The 22,879-nt window shown below is 46.8% G+C and overlaps 2 protein-coding genes across 2 annotated transcripts in view; both read left to right on the forward strand.

Annotated features, from left to right (window-relative positions):
* LOC106582188 (ephrin type-A receptor 6) overlaps positions 1-16,699 on the forward strand; it is a 227,633-nt gene extending 210,934 nt beyond the window's left edge. The window contains exons 13-18 of the mRNA XM_014165015.2: positions 10,488-10,549; positions 10,651-10,860; positions 11,626-11,775; positions 13,859-14,052; positions 14,153-14,302; positions 14,920-16,699. Coding sequence (XP_014020490.1) covers positions 10,488-10,549; positions 10,651-10,860; positions 11,626-11,775; positions 13,859-14,052; positions 14,153-14,302; positions 14,920-15,028 — 875 coding nt within the window. The 3' untranslated portion in view covers positions 15,029-16,699. The remainder of the gene's footprint in view (positions 1-10,487; positions 10,550-10,650; positions 10,861-11,625; positions 11,776-13,858; positions 14,053-14,152; positions 14,303-14,919) is intronic.
* Positions 16,700-22,035: 5,336 nt separating this feature from the next.
* Positions 22,036-22,520, forward strand: LOC106582160 (ADP-ribosylation factor-like protein 6). Its single transcript, XM_014164962.3, has 3 exons — positions 22,036-22,128; positions 22,236-22,365; positions 22,457-22,520. The coding sequence occupies exons 1-3, from the start codon at positions 22,083-22,085 to the stop codon at positions 22,518-22,520; spliced, it is 240 nt and encodes a 79-aa protein (XP_014020437.2). The 5' UTR covers positions 22,036-22,082.
* Positions 22,521-22,879: the final 359 nt, after the last annotated feature.

Genomic DNA, 22,879 nt, shown 5'->3' on the forward strand with positions numbered 1-22,879 from the left:
ACAGTGTTATATTAACCAGACCATCCCCTGGCATGGCACAGTGCTATATTAACCAGACCATCCCCTGGCATGACACAGTGCTATATTAACCAGACCATCCCCTAGCATGACACAGTGCTGTATTAACCACACCATCCCCTGGCATGGCACAGTGCTATATTAACCAGACCATCCCCTGGCATGACACAGTGTTATATTAACCAGACCATCCCCTGGCATGGCACAGTGCTATATTAACCAGACCATCCCCTGGCATGGCACAGTGTTATATTAACCAGACCATCCCCTGGCATGGTACAGTGCTATATTAACCAGACCATCCCCTGGCATGGCACAGTGCTATATTAACCAGACCATCCCCTGGCATGGCACAGTGCTATATTAACCAGACCATCCCCTGGCATGGCACAGTGTTATATTAACCAGACCATCCCCTGGCATGGCACAGTGTTATATTAACCAGACCATCCCCTGGCATGGCACAGTGCTATATTAACCAGACCATCCCCTGGCATGGCACAGTGCTATATTAACCAGACCATCCCCTGGCATGGCACAGTGCTATATTAACCAGACCATCCCCTGGCATGGCACAGTGCTATATTAACCAGACCATCCCCTGGCACAGTGCTATATTAACCAGACCATCCCCTGGCACAGTGCTATATTAACCAGACCATCCCCTGGCACAGTGCTATATTAACCAGACCATCCCCTGGCACAGTGCTATATTAACCAGACCATCCCCTGGCATGGCACAGTGCTATATTAACCAGACCATCCCCTGGCATGGCACAGTGCTATATTAACCAGACCATCCCCTGGCATGGCACAGTGCTATATTAACCAGACCATCCCCTGGCATGGCACAGTGTTATATTAACCAGACCATCCCCTGGCATGGCACAGTGTTATATTAACCAGACCATCCCCTGGCATGGCACAGTGCTATATTAACCAGACCATCCCCTGGCATGGTACAGTGCTATATTAACCAGACCATCCCCTGGCATGGCACAGTGCAATATTAACCAGACCATCCCCTGGCATGGCACAGTGCTATATTAACCAGACCATCCCCTGGCATGGCACAGTGCTATATTAACCAGACCATCCCCTGGCATGGCACAGTGCTATATTAACCAGACCATCCCCTGGCATGGCACAGTGCTATATTAACCAGACCATCCCCTGGCATGGCACAGTGCTATATTAACCAGACCATCCCCTGGCATGGCACAGTGCTATATTAACCAGACCATCCCCTGGCATGGCACAGTGCTATATTAACCAGACCATCCCCTGGCACAGTGCTATATTAACCAGACCATCCCCTGGCACAGTGCTATATTAACCAGACCATCCCCTGGCACAGTGCTATATTAACCAGACCATCCCCTGGCATGGCACAGTGCTATATTAACCAGACCATCCCCTGGCATGGCACAGTGCTGTATTAACTACACCATCCCCTGGCATGGCACAGTGCTATATTAACCAGACCATCCCCTGGCATGGCACAGTGCTGTATTAACCACACCATCCCCTTGCATGGCACAGTGCTATATTAACCAGACCATCCCCTGGCATGGCACAGTGCTATATTAACCAGACCATCCCTTGGCATGGCACTGTGCTATATTAACCAGACCATCCCCTGGCATGGCACAGTGCTATATTAACCAGACCATCCCCTGGCATGGCACAGTGCTATATTAAGCAGACCATCCCCTGGCATGGCACAGTGCTATATTAACCAGACCATCCCCTGGCATGACACAGTGTTATATTAACCAGACCATCCCCTGGCATGGCACAGTGCTATATTAAGCAGACCATCCCCTGGCATGACACAGTGTTATATTAACCAGACCATCCCCTGGCATGGCACAGTGCTATATTAAGCAGACCATCCCCTGGCATGGCACAGTGCTATATTAACCAGACCATCCCCTGGCATGGCACAGTGCTGTATTAACACACTACCCCTCAGTTTCACCTAATCAAAGAATTAGCCCAGCAGGAGAAGCTCTCCCTTGAGAAAGATACCCCCACCCCGAATGGGTCAGACCAGACCTCTTCATTATATACCCCCACAGACCAGCAACCCCCAGACCTCTTCATTATATAACCCCACAGACGAGCAACCCCCAGACCTCTTCATTATATAACCCCACAGACCAGCAACCCCCAGACCTCTTCATTATATAACCCCACAGACTAGCCACCCCCAGACCTCTTCATAATATACCCCCACAGACGAGCAACCCCCAGACCTCTTCATTATATAACCCCACAGACCAGCAACCCCCAGACCTCTTCATTATATACCCCCACAGACGAGCAACCCCCAGACCTCTTCATTATATACCCCCACAGACCAGCAACCCCCAGACCTCTTCATTATATAAACCAACAGACCAGCAACCCCCAGACCTCTTCATTATATAACCCCACAGACCAGCAACCCTCAGACCTCTTCATTATATAAACCCACAGACCAGCAACCCCCAGACCTCTTCATTATATAAACCCACAGACCAGCAACCCCCAGACCTCTTCATTATATAACCCCACAGACTAGCCACCCCCAGACCTCTTCATTATATAACCCCACAGACCAGCAACCCCAAGCGGAAAGTCAACCTCCCAGCACAGAGTACTACCCCCTCATTGAAATGAAGGATACATTCACCCAGCTGGAGGTAAGGCAGGTGGAGCTGGAACAGCAGGTGATTACACAGACCCAGACAACAGTCCAGCACAACAACACCCCCTTAACCAGACCCAGACAACAGTCCAGCACAACAACACCCCCTTAACCAGACCCAGACAACAGTCCAGCACAACAACACCCCCTTAACCAGACCCAGACAACAGTCCAGCTCAACAACACCCCCTTAACAAGACCCAGACAACAGTCCAGCACAACAACACCCCCTTAACCAGACCCAGACAACAGTCCAGCACAACAACACTCCCTTAACCAGACCCAGACAACAGTCCAGCACTACAACACCCCCTTAACCAGACCCAGACAACAGTCCAGCACAACAACACCCCCTTTACCAGACCCAGTCAACAGTCCAGCACAACAACACCCCCTTAACCAGACCCAGACAACAGTCCAGCACAACAACACTCCCTTAACCAGACCCAGACAACAGTCCAGCACAACAACACCCCCTTAACCAGACCCAGACAACAGTCCAGCACAACAACACTCCCTTAACCAGACCCAGACAACAGTCTAGCACAACAACACCCCCTTAACCAGACCCAGACAACAGTCCAGCACAACAACACCCCCTTAACCAGACCCAGACAACAGTCCAGCACAACAACACCCCCTCAACCAGATAACAGTCCAGCACAACAACACCCCATTAACCAGACCCAGACAACAGTCCAGCACAACAACACCCCCTCAACCAGATAACAGTCCAGCACAACAACACTCCCTTAACCAGACCCAGACAACAATCCAGCACAACAACACCCCCTTAACCAGACCCAGACAACAGTCCAGCACAACAACACCCCCTTAACCAGACCCAGACAACAGTCCAGCACAACAACACTCCCTTAACCAGACCCAGACAACAGTCCAGAACAACAACACCCCCTTAACCAGACCCAGACAACAGTCCAGAACAACAACACTCCCTTAACCAGACCCAGACAACAGTCCAGAACAACAACACCCCCTTAACCAGACAACAGTCCAGCACAACAACACCCCCTTAACCAGACCCAGACAACAGTCCAGCACAACAACACTCCCTTAACCAGACCCAGACAACAGTCCAGCACAACAACACTCCCTTAACCAGACCCAGACAACAGTCCAGCACAACAACACCCCATTAACCAGACCCGGAGAGCTGAAGGTGGAGAGAGACATATCTGCACTCTGGACTGTAGTGAGACAACTTCAACAATATAAAAAGCAAGAGCAGAAGATGAAAAGAGCACTAGAGGAGAGGATCAGACTGCTGGAGGAGAGGGTGAGGGGGATGGCGTGTGACAGAGAACAACCCACTAGAGAGGTGGCCACCCCCGCAGAGAAGCCAGCAGAACAGCCCACCTCAGCTCCCGACATCACAGCAGAACAGTCCACACCAGACCCTGACCATAGTGTTAACATCACAGCAGAACAGTCCACACCAGACCCTGACCATAGTGTTAACATCACATCAGAACAGTCCACACCAGACCCTGACCATAGTGTCAACACCACAGCAGAACAGTCCACACCAGACCCTGACCATAGTGTTAACATCACAGCAGAACAGTCCACACCAGACCCTGACCATAGTGTTAACATCACAGCAGAACAGTCCACACCAGACCCTGACCATAGTGTTAACATCACAGCAGAACAGTCCACACCAGACCCTGACCATAGTGTTAACACCACAGCAGAACAGTCCACACCAGACCCTGACCATAGTGTTAACACCACAGCAGAACAGTCCACACCAGACCCTGACCATAGTGTTAACATCACAGCAGAACAGTCCACACCAGACCCTGACCATAGTGTTAACACCACAGCAGAACAGTCCACACCAGACCCTGACCATAGTGTTAACATCACAGCAGAACAGTCCACACCAGACCCTGACCATAGTGTTAACATCACAGCAGAACAGTCCACACCAGACCCTGACCATAGTGTTAACACCACAGCAGAACAGACAAATTAAGAACCCTAAGCCCAGTGGCTCTCACCCCCTCTGAGCCCCCCCACTGTCAGCCACCCTGATAGCCCTCCTGACAACCCCCCCACATCGACTGAGGACATACACAAGACACAGATTGTACTCCTTATGGACTGAAACGGGAAATATATACAAGAAAAATAATGTTTTCCCAAACACACAGTCTCTAAACTCTGGTGTCCAAACACCCAGCGCGCCCTAGACCTTCTGTCTGAGGACCAACTAGGATCACCCAGCTACATAATAATACATACAGGCACAAACCACCTGAGAACACAGCAGGAAAGGGTGGCCACAGCACTGAAGGGAGTGATTGAGAAAGCTTCTTCTACTTTCCCCAACGCACAACTGGTTATCTCCACCCTGCTACCACGAAAATACTTCCACCCTGCTACCATACAGCAGGTAAACGCAAGTATTTCCCGTGACTGTGCCTCAAAACCAAATGTTTTCCTGGCCCACCACTCCACCCTGGACTTGAACAGCCTCTATGACCAGGTCCACCTATACAAGGCAGCAGTGCCCACCTTCGCCCGGACTCTAAAGGACATCGCTCTCAAATGCAGCCCCAACACTTCACACAGGAGTAACAGATCAATAGACACTCCGCCCAGAACAGCGAGACACTCCCCCCTGGACCTACACATAGAGGACACACGCTGAGAGGACCTACATCCAGACCACAACACCACCAGCCACATACACACCCCCACCCCAAACAATCAACACCCCCCCAAGTCAACCATGCACACACCCCATTTAGGCCCTCTCAGAACGGACCTATGCCCCTCCTGCCCACCCCATGCACCCCACCCCCGCAAAGAGGGCCTCAACATGGAAGTCACACATACGCCCAGGCTGTGAGCGGGTTAACAGGCCCAACCCCCACCCTTACACTAGCCCAAGCCAATGGCATGTGCCAGATGCTCAGCAGGCTCTGCTCACACTTACTGGGCTGAGGCCAAACCACACGACCAACAACATTGGACACTTTATGGAACACAAAGCCTTCACTATCTCATCCTGGAATATCCAAGGCCTGAGGTCATCTGCCTTTGGCCTAAAGAGCAGGAACCTGGACTTCATCAAATAAATTAGAAATACAGACATTGTCATCCAACAAGAAACCTGGTGGCCCTCTAGGTTACAGAGAGCTGGTAGTCCCATCCACCAAACGACCAGGTGTGAAACAGGGAAGAGAGGAGACGGACCCACTGGTTGCCCTCTAGGTTACAGAGAGCTGGTAGTCCCAACCACCAAACGACCAGGTGTGAAACAGGGAAGAGAGGAGACGGACCCACTGGTTGCCCTCTAGGTTACAGAGAGCTGGTAGTCCCATCCACCAAACGACCAGGTGTGAAACAGGGAAGAGAGGAGACGGACCCACTGGTTGCCCTCTAGGTTACAGAGAGCTGGTAGTCCCATCCACCAAACGACCAGGTGTGAAACAGGGAAGAGAGGAGACGGACCCACTGGTTGCCCTCTAGGTTACAGAGAGCTGGTAGTCCCATCCACCAAACGACCAGGTGTGAAACAGGGAAGAGAGGAGACGGACCCACTGGTTGCCCTCTAGGTTACAGAGAGCTGGTAGTCCCATCCACCAAACGACCAGGTGTGAAACAGGGAAGAGAGGAGACGGACCCACTGGTTGCCCTCTAGGTTACAGAGAGCTGGTAGTCCCATCCACCAAACGACCAGGTGTGAAACAGGGAAGAGAGGAGACGGACCCACTGGTTGCCCTCTAGGTTACAGAGAGCTGGTAGTCCCATCCACCAAACGACCAGGTGTGAAACAGGGAAGAGAGGAGACGGACCCACTGGTTGCCCTCTAGGTTACAGAGAGCTGGTAGTCCCATCCACCAAACGACCAGGTGTGAAACAGGGAAGAGAGGAGACGGACCCACTGGTTGCCCTCTAGGTTACAGAGAGCTGGTAGTCCCATCCACCAAACGACCAGGTGTGAAACAGGGAAGAGAGGAGACGGACCCACTGGTTGCCCTCTAGGTTACAGAGAGCTGGTAGTCCCATCCACCAAACGACCAGGTGTGAAACAGGGAAGAGAGGAGACGGACCCACTGGTTGCCCTCTAGGTTACAGAGAGCTGGTAGTCCCATCCACCAAACGACCAGGTGTGAAACAGGGAAGAGAGGAGACGGACCCACTGGTTGCCCTCTAGGTTACAGAGAGCTGGTAGTCCCATCCACCAAACGACCAGGTGTGAAACAGGGAAGAGAGGAGACGGACCCACTGGTTGCCCTCTAGGTTACAGAGAGCTGGTAGTCCCATCCACCAAACGACCAGGTGTGAAACAGGGAAGAGAGGAGACGGACCCACTGGTTGCCCTCTAGGTTACAGAGAGCTGGTAGTCCCATCCACCAAACGACCAGGTGTGAAACAGGGAAGAGAGGAGACGGACCCACTGGTTGCCCTCTAGGTTACAGAGAGCTGGTAGTCCCATCCACCAAACGACCAGGTGTGAAACAGGGAAGAGAGGAGACGGACCCACTGGTTGCCCTCTAGGTTACAGAGAGCTGGTAGTCCCATCCACCAAACGACCAGGTGTGAAACAGGGAAGAGAGGAGACGGACCCACTGGTTGCCCTCTAGGTTACAGAGAGCTGGTAGTCCCATCCACCAAACGACCAGGTGTGAAACAGGGAAGAGAGGAGACGGACCCACTGGTTGCCCTCTAGGTTACAGAGAGCTGGTAGTCCCATCCACCAAACGACCAGGTGTGAAACAGGGAAGAGAGGAGACGGACCCACTGGTTGCCCTCTAGGTTACAGAGAGCTGGTAGTCCCATCCACCAAACGACCAGGTGTGAAACAGGGAAGGGACTCAGGGGGTATGCTAATTTGGTATAGAGCAGACCTAACACACACACTATTAAATTAATCAAAACAGGAACATTTTACATTTGCCTAGAAATTCAAAAGGAAATGATCTTAACAGAGAAAATGTCCTCCTGTGTGCTACCTATATCCTCCCACTAGAATCCCCATACTTTAATGAAGACAGCTTCTCCATCCTGAAGGGGGAAATCAATAATTTCCAGGCCCAGGGACATGTACGAGTCTGTGGCGACCTAAATGCCAGAACTGGACAAGAACCTGACATCCTCAGCACACAGGAGGACAAACACTACCTGGAGGTGACAGCATTCCCTCCTCCATATGCCTCCCTAGGCACAACTATGACAACATAACCATCAAAAACAGGTCACAACTCCTGCAGCTCTGTCACACGCTGGGTCTGTACATAGTCAATGGTAGGCTTCGAGGGGACTCCTATGGTAGGTACATCTATAGCTTGGCAGTAGTACTGTAGACTACTTTATCACTGACCTCAACCCAGAGTCTCTCAGAGCATTGACAGTCAGCCCACTGACACCCCTATCAGACCACAACAAAATCACAGTCTTCCTGAACAGAGCAATACTCAATCATGAGGCATCAAAGCCGAAGGAACTGCACAATATTAAGACATGCTATAGACAGAAGGAATGTAGTTACCAAAAAACTATTAGTCTTTATTCTTTTGGAACGTCTGTGAGTGTAATGTTTACTGTTCATTTTTATTGTTTATTTCACTTTTGTATATTATCTACTTCACTTGCTTTGGCAATGTTAACATATGTTTCCCATGCCAATGAAGCCCCTTGAATTGAGAGAGGAAGAGAGAGAGGTGATAGAGAAGTGTGATCTGGTCAGCACCATAGACAGACAGCCTCTGATCACTGCTCTCTATCTCCAGCCCCCATTCACCATTGCTTCACTCTCTCTCTCTCTCTAACCTGGCTGGCTGACTTACTGACTGCCTCACAGAGCCCCCATTCAGGTCCGGCCTGGCTAGCTGAAGAAATCACTGGCCTATAGCTGAGCCAGATACTGAGGGTCCTGACCTGCCCCCTACCTCTCTCACTATAGCCGAGGAGCAGGCCAGGGATGTCAGCGCCAACGTTATTTCACTCAAACTGAACCATGTCTTGAAGAATTCATTAAATAGCCATTAGTTAACTGAAACTCAGTCCTCCAAAAAGTGTGATACAATTGAAATAGTACATTTTACAGGAAACCAAGTAATGACAAGGACCCCTGACTGAGGCCTGCTTCTGATCCAGCCGTGGCGGGTCACACTTTTCAACATCCCGTCCTGTTTCTTTTCTCATCTCAGATTGTATATTCTGATATTACAGTCTCACAGCGGGCCTGTCCTTACTGCCAGACTGTTGGGCCAATTACCCCAATGAACAGGATACTGTGAGGAGTAAACACAATGTCACTTTCGCGAAGCTAAACGAGCGATCGACAGAACCAATCAGCTGTAGTCTGTGTGAAGCAGGAGCTGTGAAATGTCTGATGAGTTTGAACAGTGGGGTTTCCTATAGTGTTCCCCCTCATTCATTAACATGGAGCCGTGGCACTCACTCTGTGTCAATGGATGGACAACACAACAGACAGGAAACATAACACAAATCAATGGGCTCTTAAACAGTGAAAACCGTTGTTTGATTAAATGTGTAGTTTTATGGGTCAATGTGATTTGGTTGTATGATTTCTAATGAAAGACCTGTCTTTAATGCATATTATTAGACTATATTAAGCTGTCCAGAGCTGTCGCTGTCGCTCTGTTGTGTGTAATCCTGTAATTAGTGCACTCAGCAGCACACTCACCCACTGGGGGATCACAGAGAGGAGATGGGTGCCCCATGGGAGGCAGGGGGAGACAGCCGATAAATACCCCTTTGTCCTCACCCCGGCCTCCTCCTTTCTGCTGTCCTGACTCCCTCTCCCTCCCGGGCCCCTCCTCTCTCTTCTCTCTCTGCCCTTACCGTGGCTCCTCATCTCCTACTCCCTTGACCTCCCGCCTGTCTACCTCTCCTCCCGGGTGTGACTAAAGAGTAATAACAGTGGCCAATAATTAGAACAGGCTGTTAATCAAACAGGATGTTAATTAATCCAATGGTGGATTACGGTCCACTCTCCCCAGGCCCATAGACCCTCACAGTGAAACAGCGTGCTAATGTTAAAGGCTAACGCTAATCCCTCCCCAGGCCCATGGACTCTGACAGGAAACAGCATGTTGATGCTAAAGGCTAATGCTAATCCCTCCCCAGGCCCATGGACTCTAACAGGAAAACAGCATGTTGATGCTAATGCTAATCCCTCCCCAGGCCCATGGACTCTAACAGGAAAACAGCATGTTGATGCTAATGCTAATCCCTCCCCAGGCCCATGGACTCTGACTGGGAAACAACGTGCAGATGCAAATGTTGGCAGCAGGTAGCCTAGATGCTAGAGAGAGTACCAACCCTTGAGCAAGGTTAAACCACAATCTGCTCCAACGGTGCTGTACCATTGCTGACCCTGAGCCTCTCAATGTTTGAGTGTCTGGAGGGGCTGGGACAAATGTCCATTAAACACAGAAATCTAGAATAAAGTATCTATTCTAACCCCCGGTCTAATCTTCTATTAACCACCATACTGAGAGTAACTCCACTCTGAGTCCTTCAGCAAACAGGGATTAATGAAACACAGGGAAACCTGAGCTAGTGTTCATTTGTTCCTCTTGGTTACGCTCTGCAGCAAATATTGACACAATGATGATACACAGACAGTATGCAAGAGATGACTACTGCTTGGCTAGTAGCATTACTGTAGAGGAAGGTTCTGCTGCTCAGACACGGGTGAGCTGGGTGGGGGCAGGCTCTTATTCCAGTCACATCTCTAGCACATCTGACTGACCTGGGGGTGCTGTGATTTCAGGCAGACCTGTGATGATTGTGGTGGAGTACATGGAGAATGGATCTCTGGACTCTTTCCTGAGGGTGAGAAGCAAATACCATTTGTTTATTGATTCTCAATTATAAACGAACAGAAAGACATAACAAATGAAAATCTCGCTCTCTTGTGTCCCTCTCTCCATTAGAAGCACGACGGTCACTTCACAGTGATCCAGTTGGTGGGCATGCTGCGTGGCATCGCGTCGGGCATGAGGTACCTGTCTGACATGGGTTACGTCCACAGAGACCTGGCCGCTCGTAATATCCTGGTGAACAGCAACCTGGTGTGTAAGGTGTCTGACTTCGGCCTGTCCAGAGTCCTGGAGGACGACCCCGAGGCTGCTTACACCACCACGGTAACTAGGAGCTTCCCCTGACCTTATCTGTGGTTTCAATAGCTTTCACTCATCTTTCTTTCCACTCGATCAACTGCTGTTATTTTGTTCTATTTCTGTTGTGTATAGTCTGTCTGTTCCAAAAACACATAGTTCTCTGAGTCTGCATGCCCTCGTCGTGACCTCGTCGTGACCTCTACTCTCAGGGTCACTCTGAGGGGAAGTGGTGTATTCTGGAAGAAAACGGGGAAGAGAGAACAGAAAGGATATTTTGCTTTTGGGGGCATCTGTAAACGATTTTCCGCTCGACAGAACTTTGGTTTGGTAGGGTGAGGGGACAGGGGGCGAGAGTAGGGGAAGAGAGTGGGGAGCAGGTTGGGTCACAGCCATAATATAGACTGAGGATTTGTGCAGACTGGTGATTTTACTCTTGCCCTCATCTGAAGAGATAGAAAGATAGTAGAGGGAGAAAGGCCAGGAGGAAGGTTAGTTCTGCTGTTAAAGCAGCTCAGAGCGTTTATTTGTTCTTTGACACAAAGTCTCAAACTGTGAAAATGTGTTTGTACACATTGAGAGACTTCAGAGAAGTGCATTCAAACTGAGACTGTTTAACATATGGTCTGTCAATTGCACATATTTCCTCAAGCTTGCATTGTCACAAACCAGATGGGACCTGACGTGTGTGTGTGTGTGTGTGTGTGTGTGTGTGTGTGTGTGTGTGTGTGTGTGTGTGTGTGTGTGTGTGTGTGTGTGTGTGTGTGTGTGTGTGTGTGTGTGTGAGAACAGGGAGGTAAGATCCCTATCAGGTGGACAGCTCCAGAGGCCATCTCCTACAGGAAGTTCTCATCAGCCAGCGATGCCTGGAGCTACGGTATCGTCATGTGGGAAGTGATGTCATATGGGGAGCGGCCTTACTGGGAGATGTCCAATCAGGATGTGAGTTGTGGATGATGTCTTCTCTATGGAGTTAACCTGGGAGTCTTAACCTCTTGGGGCTAGGTGGGACGCTAGCGTGCCACCCGTGGTGCACTCCATCAACAGCAGGTGCATTTCAAGAGCGGCAAATTTGAATCCAAATAAATGTCAAAATTCAAATTTTTCAAAAATACAACTATGTTACACCATTTGAAAGATAAACATCTCCTTAATCTAACCACGTTTTACGATTTCAAAAAGGTTTTACGGCGAAAGCATAAATTTAGAGTATGTTAGGACAGTACATTTACAAGAGTTGTGTGTAATGTTTTGTCAAGTCAAAGACAGGGTCACCAAAACCATAAAACCAGCTAAAATGATACACTAACCTTTTACAATCTCCATCAGATGACACTCCTAGGACATTATGTTAGACAATGCATGCATTTTTAGTTCTATCAAGTTCATATTTATATACAAAAACAGCGTTTTACTATGGCATTGATGTTGAGGAAATCGTTTCCCTCCAATAACCGGCAGTCAAGTCAGCGTCACAAATTAAATAATTAAAATTAGAAAACATTGGTAAAATATTATATTGTCATTTAAAGAATTATAGATTTACATCTTTTGAACGCAATCAACTTGCCAGATTTAAAAATAACCTTACTGGGAAATCACACTTTGCAATAATCTGAGCACTGTGCCCAGAAAAATACGCGTTGCGATACAGACTAGACGTCATGTTGGGGAGATCTAAAATCGAAAATACTATGTAAATAATCCATTACCTTTGATTCTCTTCATCAGATGTCACTTCCAGGTATCACAGGTCCATAACGAATGTAGTTTTGTTCAAAAAAGCTCATCATTTATGTCCAAAAATCTCCGTCTCGTTAGCACATGATGTAAGCCAGCCGGACTTCTCGTCATGAACGAGGGGAAAAAATATATTTCCGTTCGTTCAAACATGTCAAACGTTGTATAGCATAAATCATTAGGGCCTTTTTTAACCAGAACATGAATAATATTCAAGGTGGACGAATGCATAGCCTTTTATAACGTATTGGAACGAGGGTACCCAACATGAAGTAGCGCGCCAGGTGTCTAATGGGACATCACCGTTCCATGGCTCTTGTTCGGTCAGATCTCCCTCCAGAAGACTCAAAACACTTTGTAAAGGCTGGTGACATCTAGTGGAAGCAATAGGAAGTGCCAAAATATTCCTAAACCCCTGTGTTTTTCAATGGGATAGGTTTAAACTCAATACAACACATCAGGTATCCACTTCCTGTCAGAAAATGTCTCAGGGTTTTGCCTGCCAAATGAGTTCTGTTATACTCACAGACACCATTCAAACAGTTTTGGAAACTTTAGAGTGTTTTCTATCCATATATAATAAGTATATGCATATTCTAGTTACTGGGTAGGATTAGTAACCAGATTAAATCGGGTACATTTTTTTTATCCAGACGTGCAAATGCTGCCCCCTAGACCCAACAGGTTAATAGGGATTGGGTATCGTGAAACAACCTTCTTATGAGTGTCTTTACTGTATAATATCTAAAGTTTGAGATTCCACTGGAGGGAGAGCGAGAGGGGGGGAGAGAGGGAGAGAGACTGGCCAACGGAGGGGTTTAAAAGTTGTGGAGTCAGACCCTGGCTGACTGACCTCACGGTCTCAGGTCAATCGTCAGAGGGATGGAGGGGATTCATCCCGTCTCCCTGTGGAGTGTGAAAGCTCCTTGGTAATCCCCCTCAGCTCCTTACAGCGCACACCAGCACACACACAGCCCCTGGCCTCATGGGGATTGTGCTGCTGGAGAATTGCTTAGAAGTGCTTTCCAAGACAAATGCCCCCGCCAATCCCTGACTGTTGCTGCCTCTGCCTCATCACCCCTCCGCCCCATCCTGCCACCCGTCAGGGCTCAGAGAGGACATCAAGGCTACAGGCCAAATGAACAGCCCCCCTAACACACCCTGGAGGCATGCTTACTGTAGCTCTGATAAACTGTAGTAATACTGGCATAGTACACACTTCCTGAAATGGCTGGATGACATGAGCGAGTAGTGTGTGCTCATTCTCTCCCTTCATCCACCCCAGGTGATCCTGTCCATAGAGGAGGGCTACCGTCTCCCTGCTCCAATGGGCTGCCCCGTGGTTCTACACCAGCTGATGCTACACTGCTGGCAGAAGGAGAGGAGCCAGAGGCCCAAGTTCACTGATGTGGTCTCCTTCCTGGACAAGCTGATCAGGAACCCCAGCAGCCTGCTGGCCCTGGTGGAAGATATACAGGGGTACATCACATTCATGTCATTTAACAGACATTCTGATTTCACCCGCAGTGAAACCTTTTTAGTTCTTATTATATTCTCTTTTGTTTGATCCATCTGTCAGTCTAGCAGAATCCCCAGGAGAGGTGGTGGACTACCACATGTTCATCTCCATCGGGGATTGGTTGGATTCCATCAAGATGAGCCAATACAAGAGTAGCTTTGTGGCAGCAGGATTCAGCACACTGGACTCTGTGGCACAGATGAGTATTGAGTGAGTGGAGGGACTGTTCCCTACTTCAAACATTACTCTAATGTTACTCTAACTTTAACTAAACGTTACCGTTGCACTGTCTGCCCACCTTATCCTTCCAATACCTTAAGTTAACCCAACAATTTCCCCTAACCAATGTGTGTGTGTGTGTGTGTGTGGTGTGTGTGTGTGTGTGTGTGTGTGTGTGTCTTTATGTGTGTGTGTGTGCGTGTGTGTGTGTGTCTTTATGTGTGTGTGTGCGTGTGTGTGTGTCTTTATGTGTGTGTGTGTGTGTGTGTGTGTGTGTGTGTTCTTTATGTGTGTGTGTGTGTGTGTGTGTGTGTGTGTCTTTATGTGTGTGCGTGTGTGTGTGTCTTTATGTATGTGCGTGCGTGCGTGCGTGCGTGTGTCTTTATGTGTGTGTGTGTGTGTGTGTGTGTGTGTGTGTGTGTGTGTGTGTGTGTGTGTGTGTGTGTGTGTGTCTTTAGTGTGTGTGTGTGTGTGTGTGTGTGTGTGTGTGTGTGTGTGTGTGTGTGTGTGTGTGTGTGTGTGTGTGTCTTTATGTGTGTGTGTGTGTGTGTGTGTGTGTGTGTGCGTGCGTGTGTGTGTGCGTGCGTGCGTCTTCTCTCTCCCCCTAGAGACGTGCGGAGGATCGGGGTGGTGTTGATTGGCCACCAGAGGAGGATCGTCAGCAGCATTCAGACCCTCCGACTGCAGCTATTACACGAGAATGGCTTCCATGTATGAGACCTTAAAACAGACAGATGGACAGAGAGCGAGCGAGAGAGACAGACAGACAGCCTCAGACAGGCGTACAGACGGACCATCTCAGCCCGGAGGCCTCTCATATTCAGACTACCACACACTTGGACCTTGATGCAGAAACTCCATAAAGCCAGACTGTTTTGTACACCTGAACCTGCTTCAGCCAGAGATGGGACAATACAGACAGGGACAGGACTCTGAGTACTGGCTGCCCCTGGCTCCCCCTGGGGAATGTATGCCTCGTTGCAGCATCAGTACTTATTATCCGGTAGAGCTGTAGATTTGGGAACGTGATCTACTACATGTTTTTGTGACCAGGATGTAGCTGCTAACAGGCGACCAATCAAAAGGATTGTCCTTAATTAATATGATATGAATTATTTTGAAGTTTGATAAGTAAGCGTTATCACAAGGTATTCTCGTTGTTTTTTTTAACCTCTCCAGAGTATCTGGGTATGCTAATACTTGAAGAAGAAGATGAGTCCGCTTTGGAAGTGCGGAGGATTTCTGAATGTTTTAAGTGTATAGAACAATTTATCGATTATAATCCTAAAATAATATTTATATCTGTGCAGTCTTGTATGTGAGCGCCCTAGTAAATCTGGATACTATCTTTATTTATTTAGCATTTTATCTAAATGAGCAATATATGCAGTCGTCTCAGTAACTACGATAAGAGAAATAAATAAATGATAGTCTCTTATGGACCTATAGACATTGAGAGCAGATTGTCAGCAAACCTCAACAGACTCTGTTACACGCTAACATGCTAGCTCTACAGGCCAATTGTGCAATGCTAAAGACTTATGGCAGCTGTTGGAAAACAATGTATATAGTAGGAATGGAAACCAACGCTGTTTGGCATACAGTGGTTGGTGTCATGATATGTGTTTGCTGTCAAGACTCGCATGTACGCCATGCTAGAGACAGATAGAGAGGAATGTTCTGCTCGGTGACAGACGCACAGAGACAGCAGCACCAAAGTCATATATATACACATCTCTTTATCTCTATATGGCCCTCAACCGCATTTTAATATCTCATAAACCTCTCCAGATCCACAGGTAGCGGAGGTGAACCAACCCAAACTCTGCCTGAAACCTGAAGACTTGCATTAGCTCCCCGAAGCAAATGCTTAGGCTTTAACTCAGCAGGGTAACACAGTCTTGTGCAGCACAGACGACCCGGGTTCAAACCCAGTCGGTCACACACACACCTACAGTATACAGTATGTTCAGGAGCAGGAGTCTGTACGGAGTAGAAGGAAGTTGTCCCTGGAAACTGAACGAAGGTCAGTTTACAATTTGACTCCCTAATGGTTGAGGTAAGGATGGAGGTAGGCTAGGCTGATCCTAGATCTGTGTTTTGAGGCAACTTCTACCGGGCTGGAGCTCATCTGTCCAGCAGGTGTTCACAGACAGACCTCTCAGAGGGAGGACACACTTGGCTCCTCCTGGGAGGAGAAGCCAGATCAGGCTGTTTAGCATGTCTTACTGCTGAGCAAAGGGAGAATGCTCTTTTGTACAAAGTACAAGTATACTTATAATTGTAGTATTTTATTTTTCTATCATTTTCAAAGAGACGTGGTAGATCTTGCACACTGTAAGAGGCAGTTTAAAACGGATATTTATTTGCAAATAAAGGTGAACGGTACTGGTGGTTAGATGTCTTGTTATTACTGACTGTTTCATTCTATGGATGGCATGTTCTTATAGGAGGCATTGTTTACGGGTACTGTTCCATCAGATGATGCCTCCCCCAGTACTGTGCCATCAAACTGTCCCTCCCCATGAGAAGGGTATCTGGTTGAACATGGCTGTATTTACTGGAAGTCTTCATTGGTGTATTGGAGTGTAAACGCAAATAAATGCAGTTTACCCAACTTTTTTATTTTGCTTGACACTTTACTCAACTTTGGAAAAATCTATTGAAAGTATAGAGAGCATAAGTTTTTTCACCGTGACTGGCGATCAGTTTACACATATCTTTTTTTGTTACCTCTACATCACTGGAAATACTTTGTCCACCGGTGTCCTGAAATGTTTGTAGAATATACTGTATTTCAGGTGGACTTTTAATGCTAGCCAGCAGATGGGGCAGTTGGACCATGCATCATTGTTTAACTTTTTATTTAACCTTTATTTAGCTAGGCAAGTCAGTTAAGAACAAATTTTTATTTACAATAACAGCCTACCCCGGACGACGCTGGGCCAATTGTGCGCCGCCCTATGGGACTCCCAGTCACGGTCGGATGTGATGCAGCCTGGATTCGAAGCAGGTACTGCAGTGACACCTCTTGCACTGAGATGCAGTGTCTTAGACCACTGCGTCACTCAGTACCATTATTAGAGCTAGGGCGATGTTGTGGATATCCAACAATTTGTTTACTGCTTGTGCTTATTTTATCAACTACGGATAAAGCAAGAGAAAACCAAGTTCTGCTATTGTCTTGACTCGTGATGTGTGTTAAATAATTAATAATCAACTCGTTTTTTGAATGCATATGCTACTACTATAAGAAGAATATATAAAAACACCAGTAGCCTGTACATATTCAGCATGACTGGAATACGTATAGGCTACTGTAGGCCTATGTAATAAACCTGTCCTCATGAAGTTGACATTATCTAATGTCCATCTCAGAATCACCCAATACTGTGAGTCAGATCAGCAGTAGGTTCAGAGCATTAATTCACTCTAATAGGCTTATTCACAGACTGGACTGCCAACCTGCTGTCTAGTTACCTAGTCCTCATATCCATGGAAACATTCTATTTTAGAACGTTAGACTAAATTGCAGCGAGAAATGGTAGAAACTTTCAATTATATATTGAGGGGGTAGGTGGCCCATACCGAATCCACATTTAAACCTTGGGATCGGATGTTTTAAGCAGGACAAATGGGCATGTTAGATAAACTGTCGGGATGGCTGGGTCTGAAGAAGAAAGAAGTGAACGTGTTGTGTTTGGGACTGGACAACAGCGGGAAAACCACCATCATCAACCAACTCAAACCCAGTAATGTAAGTCCACTGACATGGCCTAACTATAATTGAGCATATAGGTCTACTGTAGTCCATTGACTGATGTATTTGATTGTGTTCTAAATTTAAACGTATTAATGTGGTGGCCTACTGTAGGCGCGCGCGTCCTTTGCGCGCTGGCCTGTCAATGGAAAGAGACGGAGTTGTGTATCTGAGTTGAGTGAGCTGAGCCATGGAAATGGTGGTTATACATAAGCGCTGTGAGTGTTAACCATTGTGGTTATACACTATATGACCAAAAGTCGTTGAACAATCTATTCCAAAATCATGGGAATTAATATGGAGTTGGTCCCCCCTTTGCTGCTATAACAGCCTCCACTCTTCTGGGAAGGCTTTCCACTAGATGTTGGAACATTGCTGCGGGGACTTCCTTTCATTCAGCTACAAGACCATTACTGATGTTGGGCAATTAGGCCTGGCTCGCAGGCAGCGTTCCAATTCATCCCAAAGGTGTTCAATGGGGTTGAGGGTGTTCAATGGGGTTGAGGTCAGGGATCTGTGCAGGCCAGTCAAGTTCTTCCACACTGATCTTGACAAACCATTTCTGTATGAACCTCGCTTTGTGCACAGGGGCATTGTCATGCTGATACAGAAATGGCCTTCACAAAGTTGGAAGCACAGAATTGTCTAGAATGCCATTTTTGTATGCTGTAGTGTTGATTTCCCTTCACTGGAACTAAGGGGCCTAGCACGAACCGTGAAAAACAGCCCCAGACCATTATTCCTCCTCCACCAAACTTTACAGCTGGCACTATGCATTCGGGCAGGTAGCGTTCTGGCATCCGCCAAACCCAGATTCATCCGTCGGACTGCCAGATGGTGAAGCGTGATTCATCATTCCAGAGAACACGTTTCCACTGCTCCAGAGCCCAATGGCGGCAAGCTTTACACCATTCCAGCCGACGCTTGGAATTGCGCATGGAGATCTGAGGCTTGTGTGTGTTTGCTCGGCCATGGAAACCCATTTCATGAAGCTCCCAACGAACAGTTATTGTGCTGATGTTGCTTCCAGAGGCAGTTTGGAACTTAGTTTGGAACTTACAACATTTCCCAATGGGGACAATAAAGTCAAAGTCAGTAAAGTAATGAGTGTTGCAACTGAGGATAGATGATTTTCATGCGCTTCAGCACTCTGCGGTCCCATTCTGTGAGCTTGTGTGGCCTACCACTTTGCGACTTAACCATTGTTGCTCCTAGATGTTTCCACTTCCCAATAACAGCACTTACAGTTGACCGGGGCAGCTCTAGCAGGGCAGAAATTTGATGGACTGACTTGTTGGAAAGGTGGCATCCTATGACGGTGTCAGGTTGAAAGTCACTGAGCTCTTTAATAAGGCCATTCAATTTTATACACCTGTCAGCAACGGGGGTGGCTGAAGTAGGCGAATCCACTAATTTGAAGGGGTGTCCACATACTTTTGTATATATAGTGTATATTAGAGCTGTGAATTGTATGCATTGTGGTTATAAGCAGTGATGTAGTGGTAAACAAAAAACATAGGCTAAACTGATCGCCAGTCGCGGTGAAAAAAGTAACGTTCCCTATACTTTCCATGAAGTCTTTCCCAAAAGGTGGGTGTACAGTCATGCAAAAAATAAAGGTGAGTAAATTGTGTTTACTTGCGTTTACCCTCCGCTACACCACTGATTATAAGAGCTGTGAGTGTTATCGCATTGTGGTTACACATACGAGCTGTGTGTTATCACATTGTGGTTATACATACGAGCTGTGTGTTATCACATTGTGGTTATACATACGAGTTGTGTGTTATCACATTGTGGTTATACATACGAGCTGTGTGTTATCACATTGTGGTTACACATACGAGCTGTGTGTTATCACATTGTGGTTATACATACGAGCTGTGTGTTATCACATTGTGGTTATACATACGAGCTGTGAGTGTTATCACATTGTGGTTATACATACGAGCTGTGAGTGTTATCACATTGTGGTTACACATACGAGCTGTGTGTTATCACATTGTGGTTACACATACAAGCTGTGTGTTATCACATTGTGGTTACACATACGAGCTGTGTGTTATCACATTGTGGTTATACATACGAGCTGTGTGTTATCACATTGGGGTTATACATGCGAGCTGTGAGTGTTATCGCATTGTGGTTACACATACGAGCTGTGTGTTATCACATTGTGGTTATACATACGAGCTGTGAGTGTTATCACATTGTGGTTATACATACGAGCTGTGTGTTATCACATTGTGGTTACACATACGAGCTGTGTGTTATCACATTGTGGTTATACATACGAGCTGTGTGTTATCACATTGTGGTTACACATACGAGCTGTGAGTGTTATCACATTGTGGTTATACATACGAGCTGTGAGTGTTATCACATTGTGGTTACACATACGAGCTGTGTGTTATCACATTGTGGTTATACATACGAGCTGTGTGTTATCACATTGTGGTTATACATGCGAGCTGTGAGTGTTATCACATTGTGGTTACACATACGAGCTGTGAGTGTTATCACATTGTGGTTATACATACGAGCTGTGAGTGTTATCACATTGTGGTTATACATACGAGCTGTGAGTGTTATCACATTGTGGTTATACATACGAGCTGTGAGTGTTATCGCATTGTGGTTACACATACGAGCTGTGTGTTATCACATTGTGGTTATACATACGAGCTGTGTGTTATCACATTGTGGTTATACATGCGAGCTGTGAGTGTTATCACATTGTGGTTATACATACGAGCTGTGAGTGTTATCGCATTGTGGTTACACATACGAGCTGTGAGTGTTATCGCATTGTGGTTACACATACGAGCTGTGAGTGTTATCACATTGTGGTTACACATACGAGCTGTGAGTGTTATCGCATTGTGGTTACACATACGAGCTGTGAGTGTTATCACATTGTGGTTACACATACGAGCTGTGTGTTATCACATTGTGGTTATACATACGAGCTGTGTGTTATCACATTGTGGTTATACATGCGAGCTGTGAGTGTTATCACATTGTGGTTACACATACGAGCTGTGAGTGTTATCACATTGTGGTTATACATACGAGCTGTGAGTGTTATCGCATTGTGGTTATACATACGAGCCGTGAGTGTTATCACATTGTGGTTATACATACGAGCTGTGTGTTATCGCATTGTGGTTACACATACGAGCTGTGAGTGTTATCGCATTGTGGTTACACATAAGACCTATGTGTTATTGCATTCGTTGCGCTGCAATTATCCACTGCTTGCTTGTTTTCAGCTATGCTTATATGGCCCACTCTCAGACGACTGGAGACATGTTAGTCAGGTGAAGGTCAGTACAGCCTATTTCACCCTATTTTGGCATTTATTTTTGATACACTTCAGTTATTTTTTGTCTGTCTGCGTTTTGTTTGTGTGTGCGTGCGTATCACAGACCCAGACACAAGACATTGTCCCAACTATTGGCTTCAATATAGACAAATTCAAGAGTTCAAGGTAGTAATTCACTTGTAATGTAAACTATGATTAACTTAGTGAACCAGAAAAAGTAATAATAATTATATTACTATAGAGCGTTTGTTGATGCATAACATGTGTTTTGTCTCTACAAAGTTTGTCCTTCACAGTGTTTGACATGTCTGGTCAGAGCAGATATAGAAACCTATGGGAACATTACTACAAGTAAGACTTTACACCTGCACTGTTTATCTATATAGAACTGCATTATATGACATGACGTTTTAATCCAGAGGTGCCTTACCTCTAAACTTAGAGTAACCTGTATGGCCTGTAGAGCAGTTTTAGTGGTTACCCAACCCTAAATCTATCTCCAAGAGTTACCGCCCCCCGGCCATTCACTCTGAATCTACTTGCTTACCCCTGATGTAGAGAAACACATTGTGTTTTTTACCCTGTTGCTCCTCCTATCCCTTGTTGATGACATCGTTTTCTGTTGTGGTGTCCACAGAGAGAGTCACGCCATCATATTTGTCATCGATAGTGGAGACAAGTTACGAATGGTCGTTGCCAAAGAGGAGCTTGATACTCTTCTCAATCACCAAGGTAAGAGAATGAGACAGGAAGAGCGAGAGTAAGAGAGGGAGAGAAGGGGAGAAAGACAGACAGACAAACTTTCTTCACCTGTTCTCTGGTGTTCCTTCTCCCTCCAGACATCTGCAGTAGGAGGATGCCTGTGCTGCTCTTTGCTAATAAGAGTGATCTGAGAGAAGCCATGTCTTCAGTCAAAGTGTCTCAGCTGCTCTGTCTGGAGAACATCAAAGACAAACCCTGGCACATCTGGTAGGACACAACTCTATCACACACACAAGCAGGTACAGACACACACAGATTGTGTTGGGATAGGTTACTAAAATCTGTCCCTCTGTTTCAGTGCCAGTAATGCTCTAAAAGGAGATGGCCTACAGGAGGGGGTGGACTGGCTACAAGGTACATGACTGTGTGTGCGTGCATGTACGTGTACTTTTTTCTGATGGAATTTTGCCACCAATATTGAATCATTCTGTTTTGTTCTACCTTACCCATAGAGCAAATTGCACAGTAAGTATCATGTGAGCTCACATTAGTTTATGTCACTGTGGTGGACTTAGATGATGATGTTGTTGATGGGTTTGGAGCAGGGGAGACTGTATTCATTCTGTAACAGGTATAATGTTGATGATGATTCATCTCCCCTACTCTTAACCCTCTAGTGCTGTACTTTTCTAGTGTCGTTGTGGAACTTCAGGTCTCATTGTTGAGGCTGTTTGTTGTTGTAACTATCATCTCATGAATTGTCCATATATTTATAAACATA

Source organism: Salmo salar, chromosome 21 (assembly GCF_965601325.2).
Source record: "Salmo salar chromosome 21, fSalSal1, whole genome shotgun sequence".
In the NCBI taxonomy this organism is placed as follows: domain Eukaryota; kingdom Metazoa; phylum Chordata; class Actinopteri; order Salmoniformes; family Salmonidae; genus Salmo; species Salmo salar.

What these genes read in the sequence shown, in the direction of transcription:
- LOC106582160 (XM_014164962.3), top strand. Translation starts at nt 22,083, where the DNA reads ATGGTCGTTGCCAAAGAGGAGCTTGATACTCTTCTCAATCACCAAG. An exon ending in TACTCTTCTCAATCACCAAG is followed by an intron (nt 22,129 to 22,235) that starts GTAAGAGAATGA and finishes TTCTCCCTCCAG; the next exon opens with ACATCTGCAGTAGGAGGATG. An exon ending in GACAAACCCTGGCACATCTG is followed by an intron (nt 22,366 to 22,456) that starts GTAGGACACAAC and finishes CCTCTGTTTCAG; the next exon opens with TGCCAGTAATGCTCTAAAAG.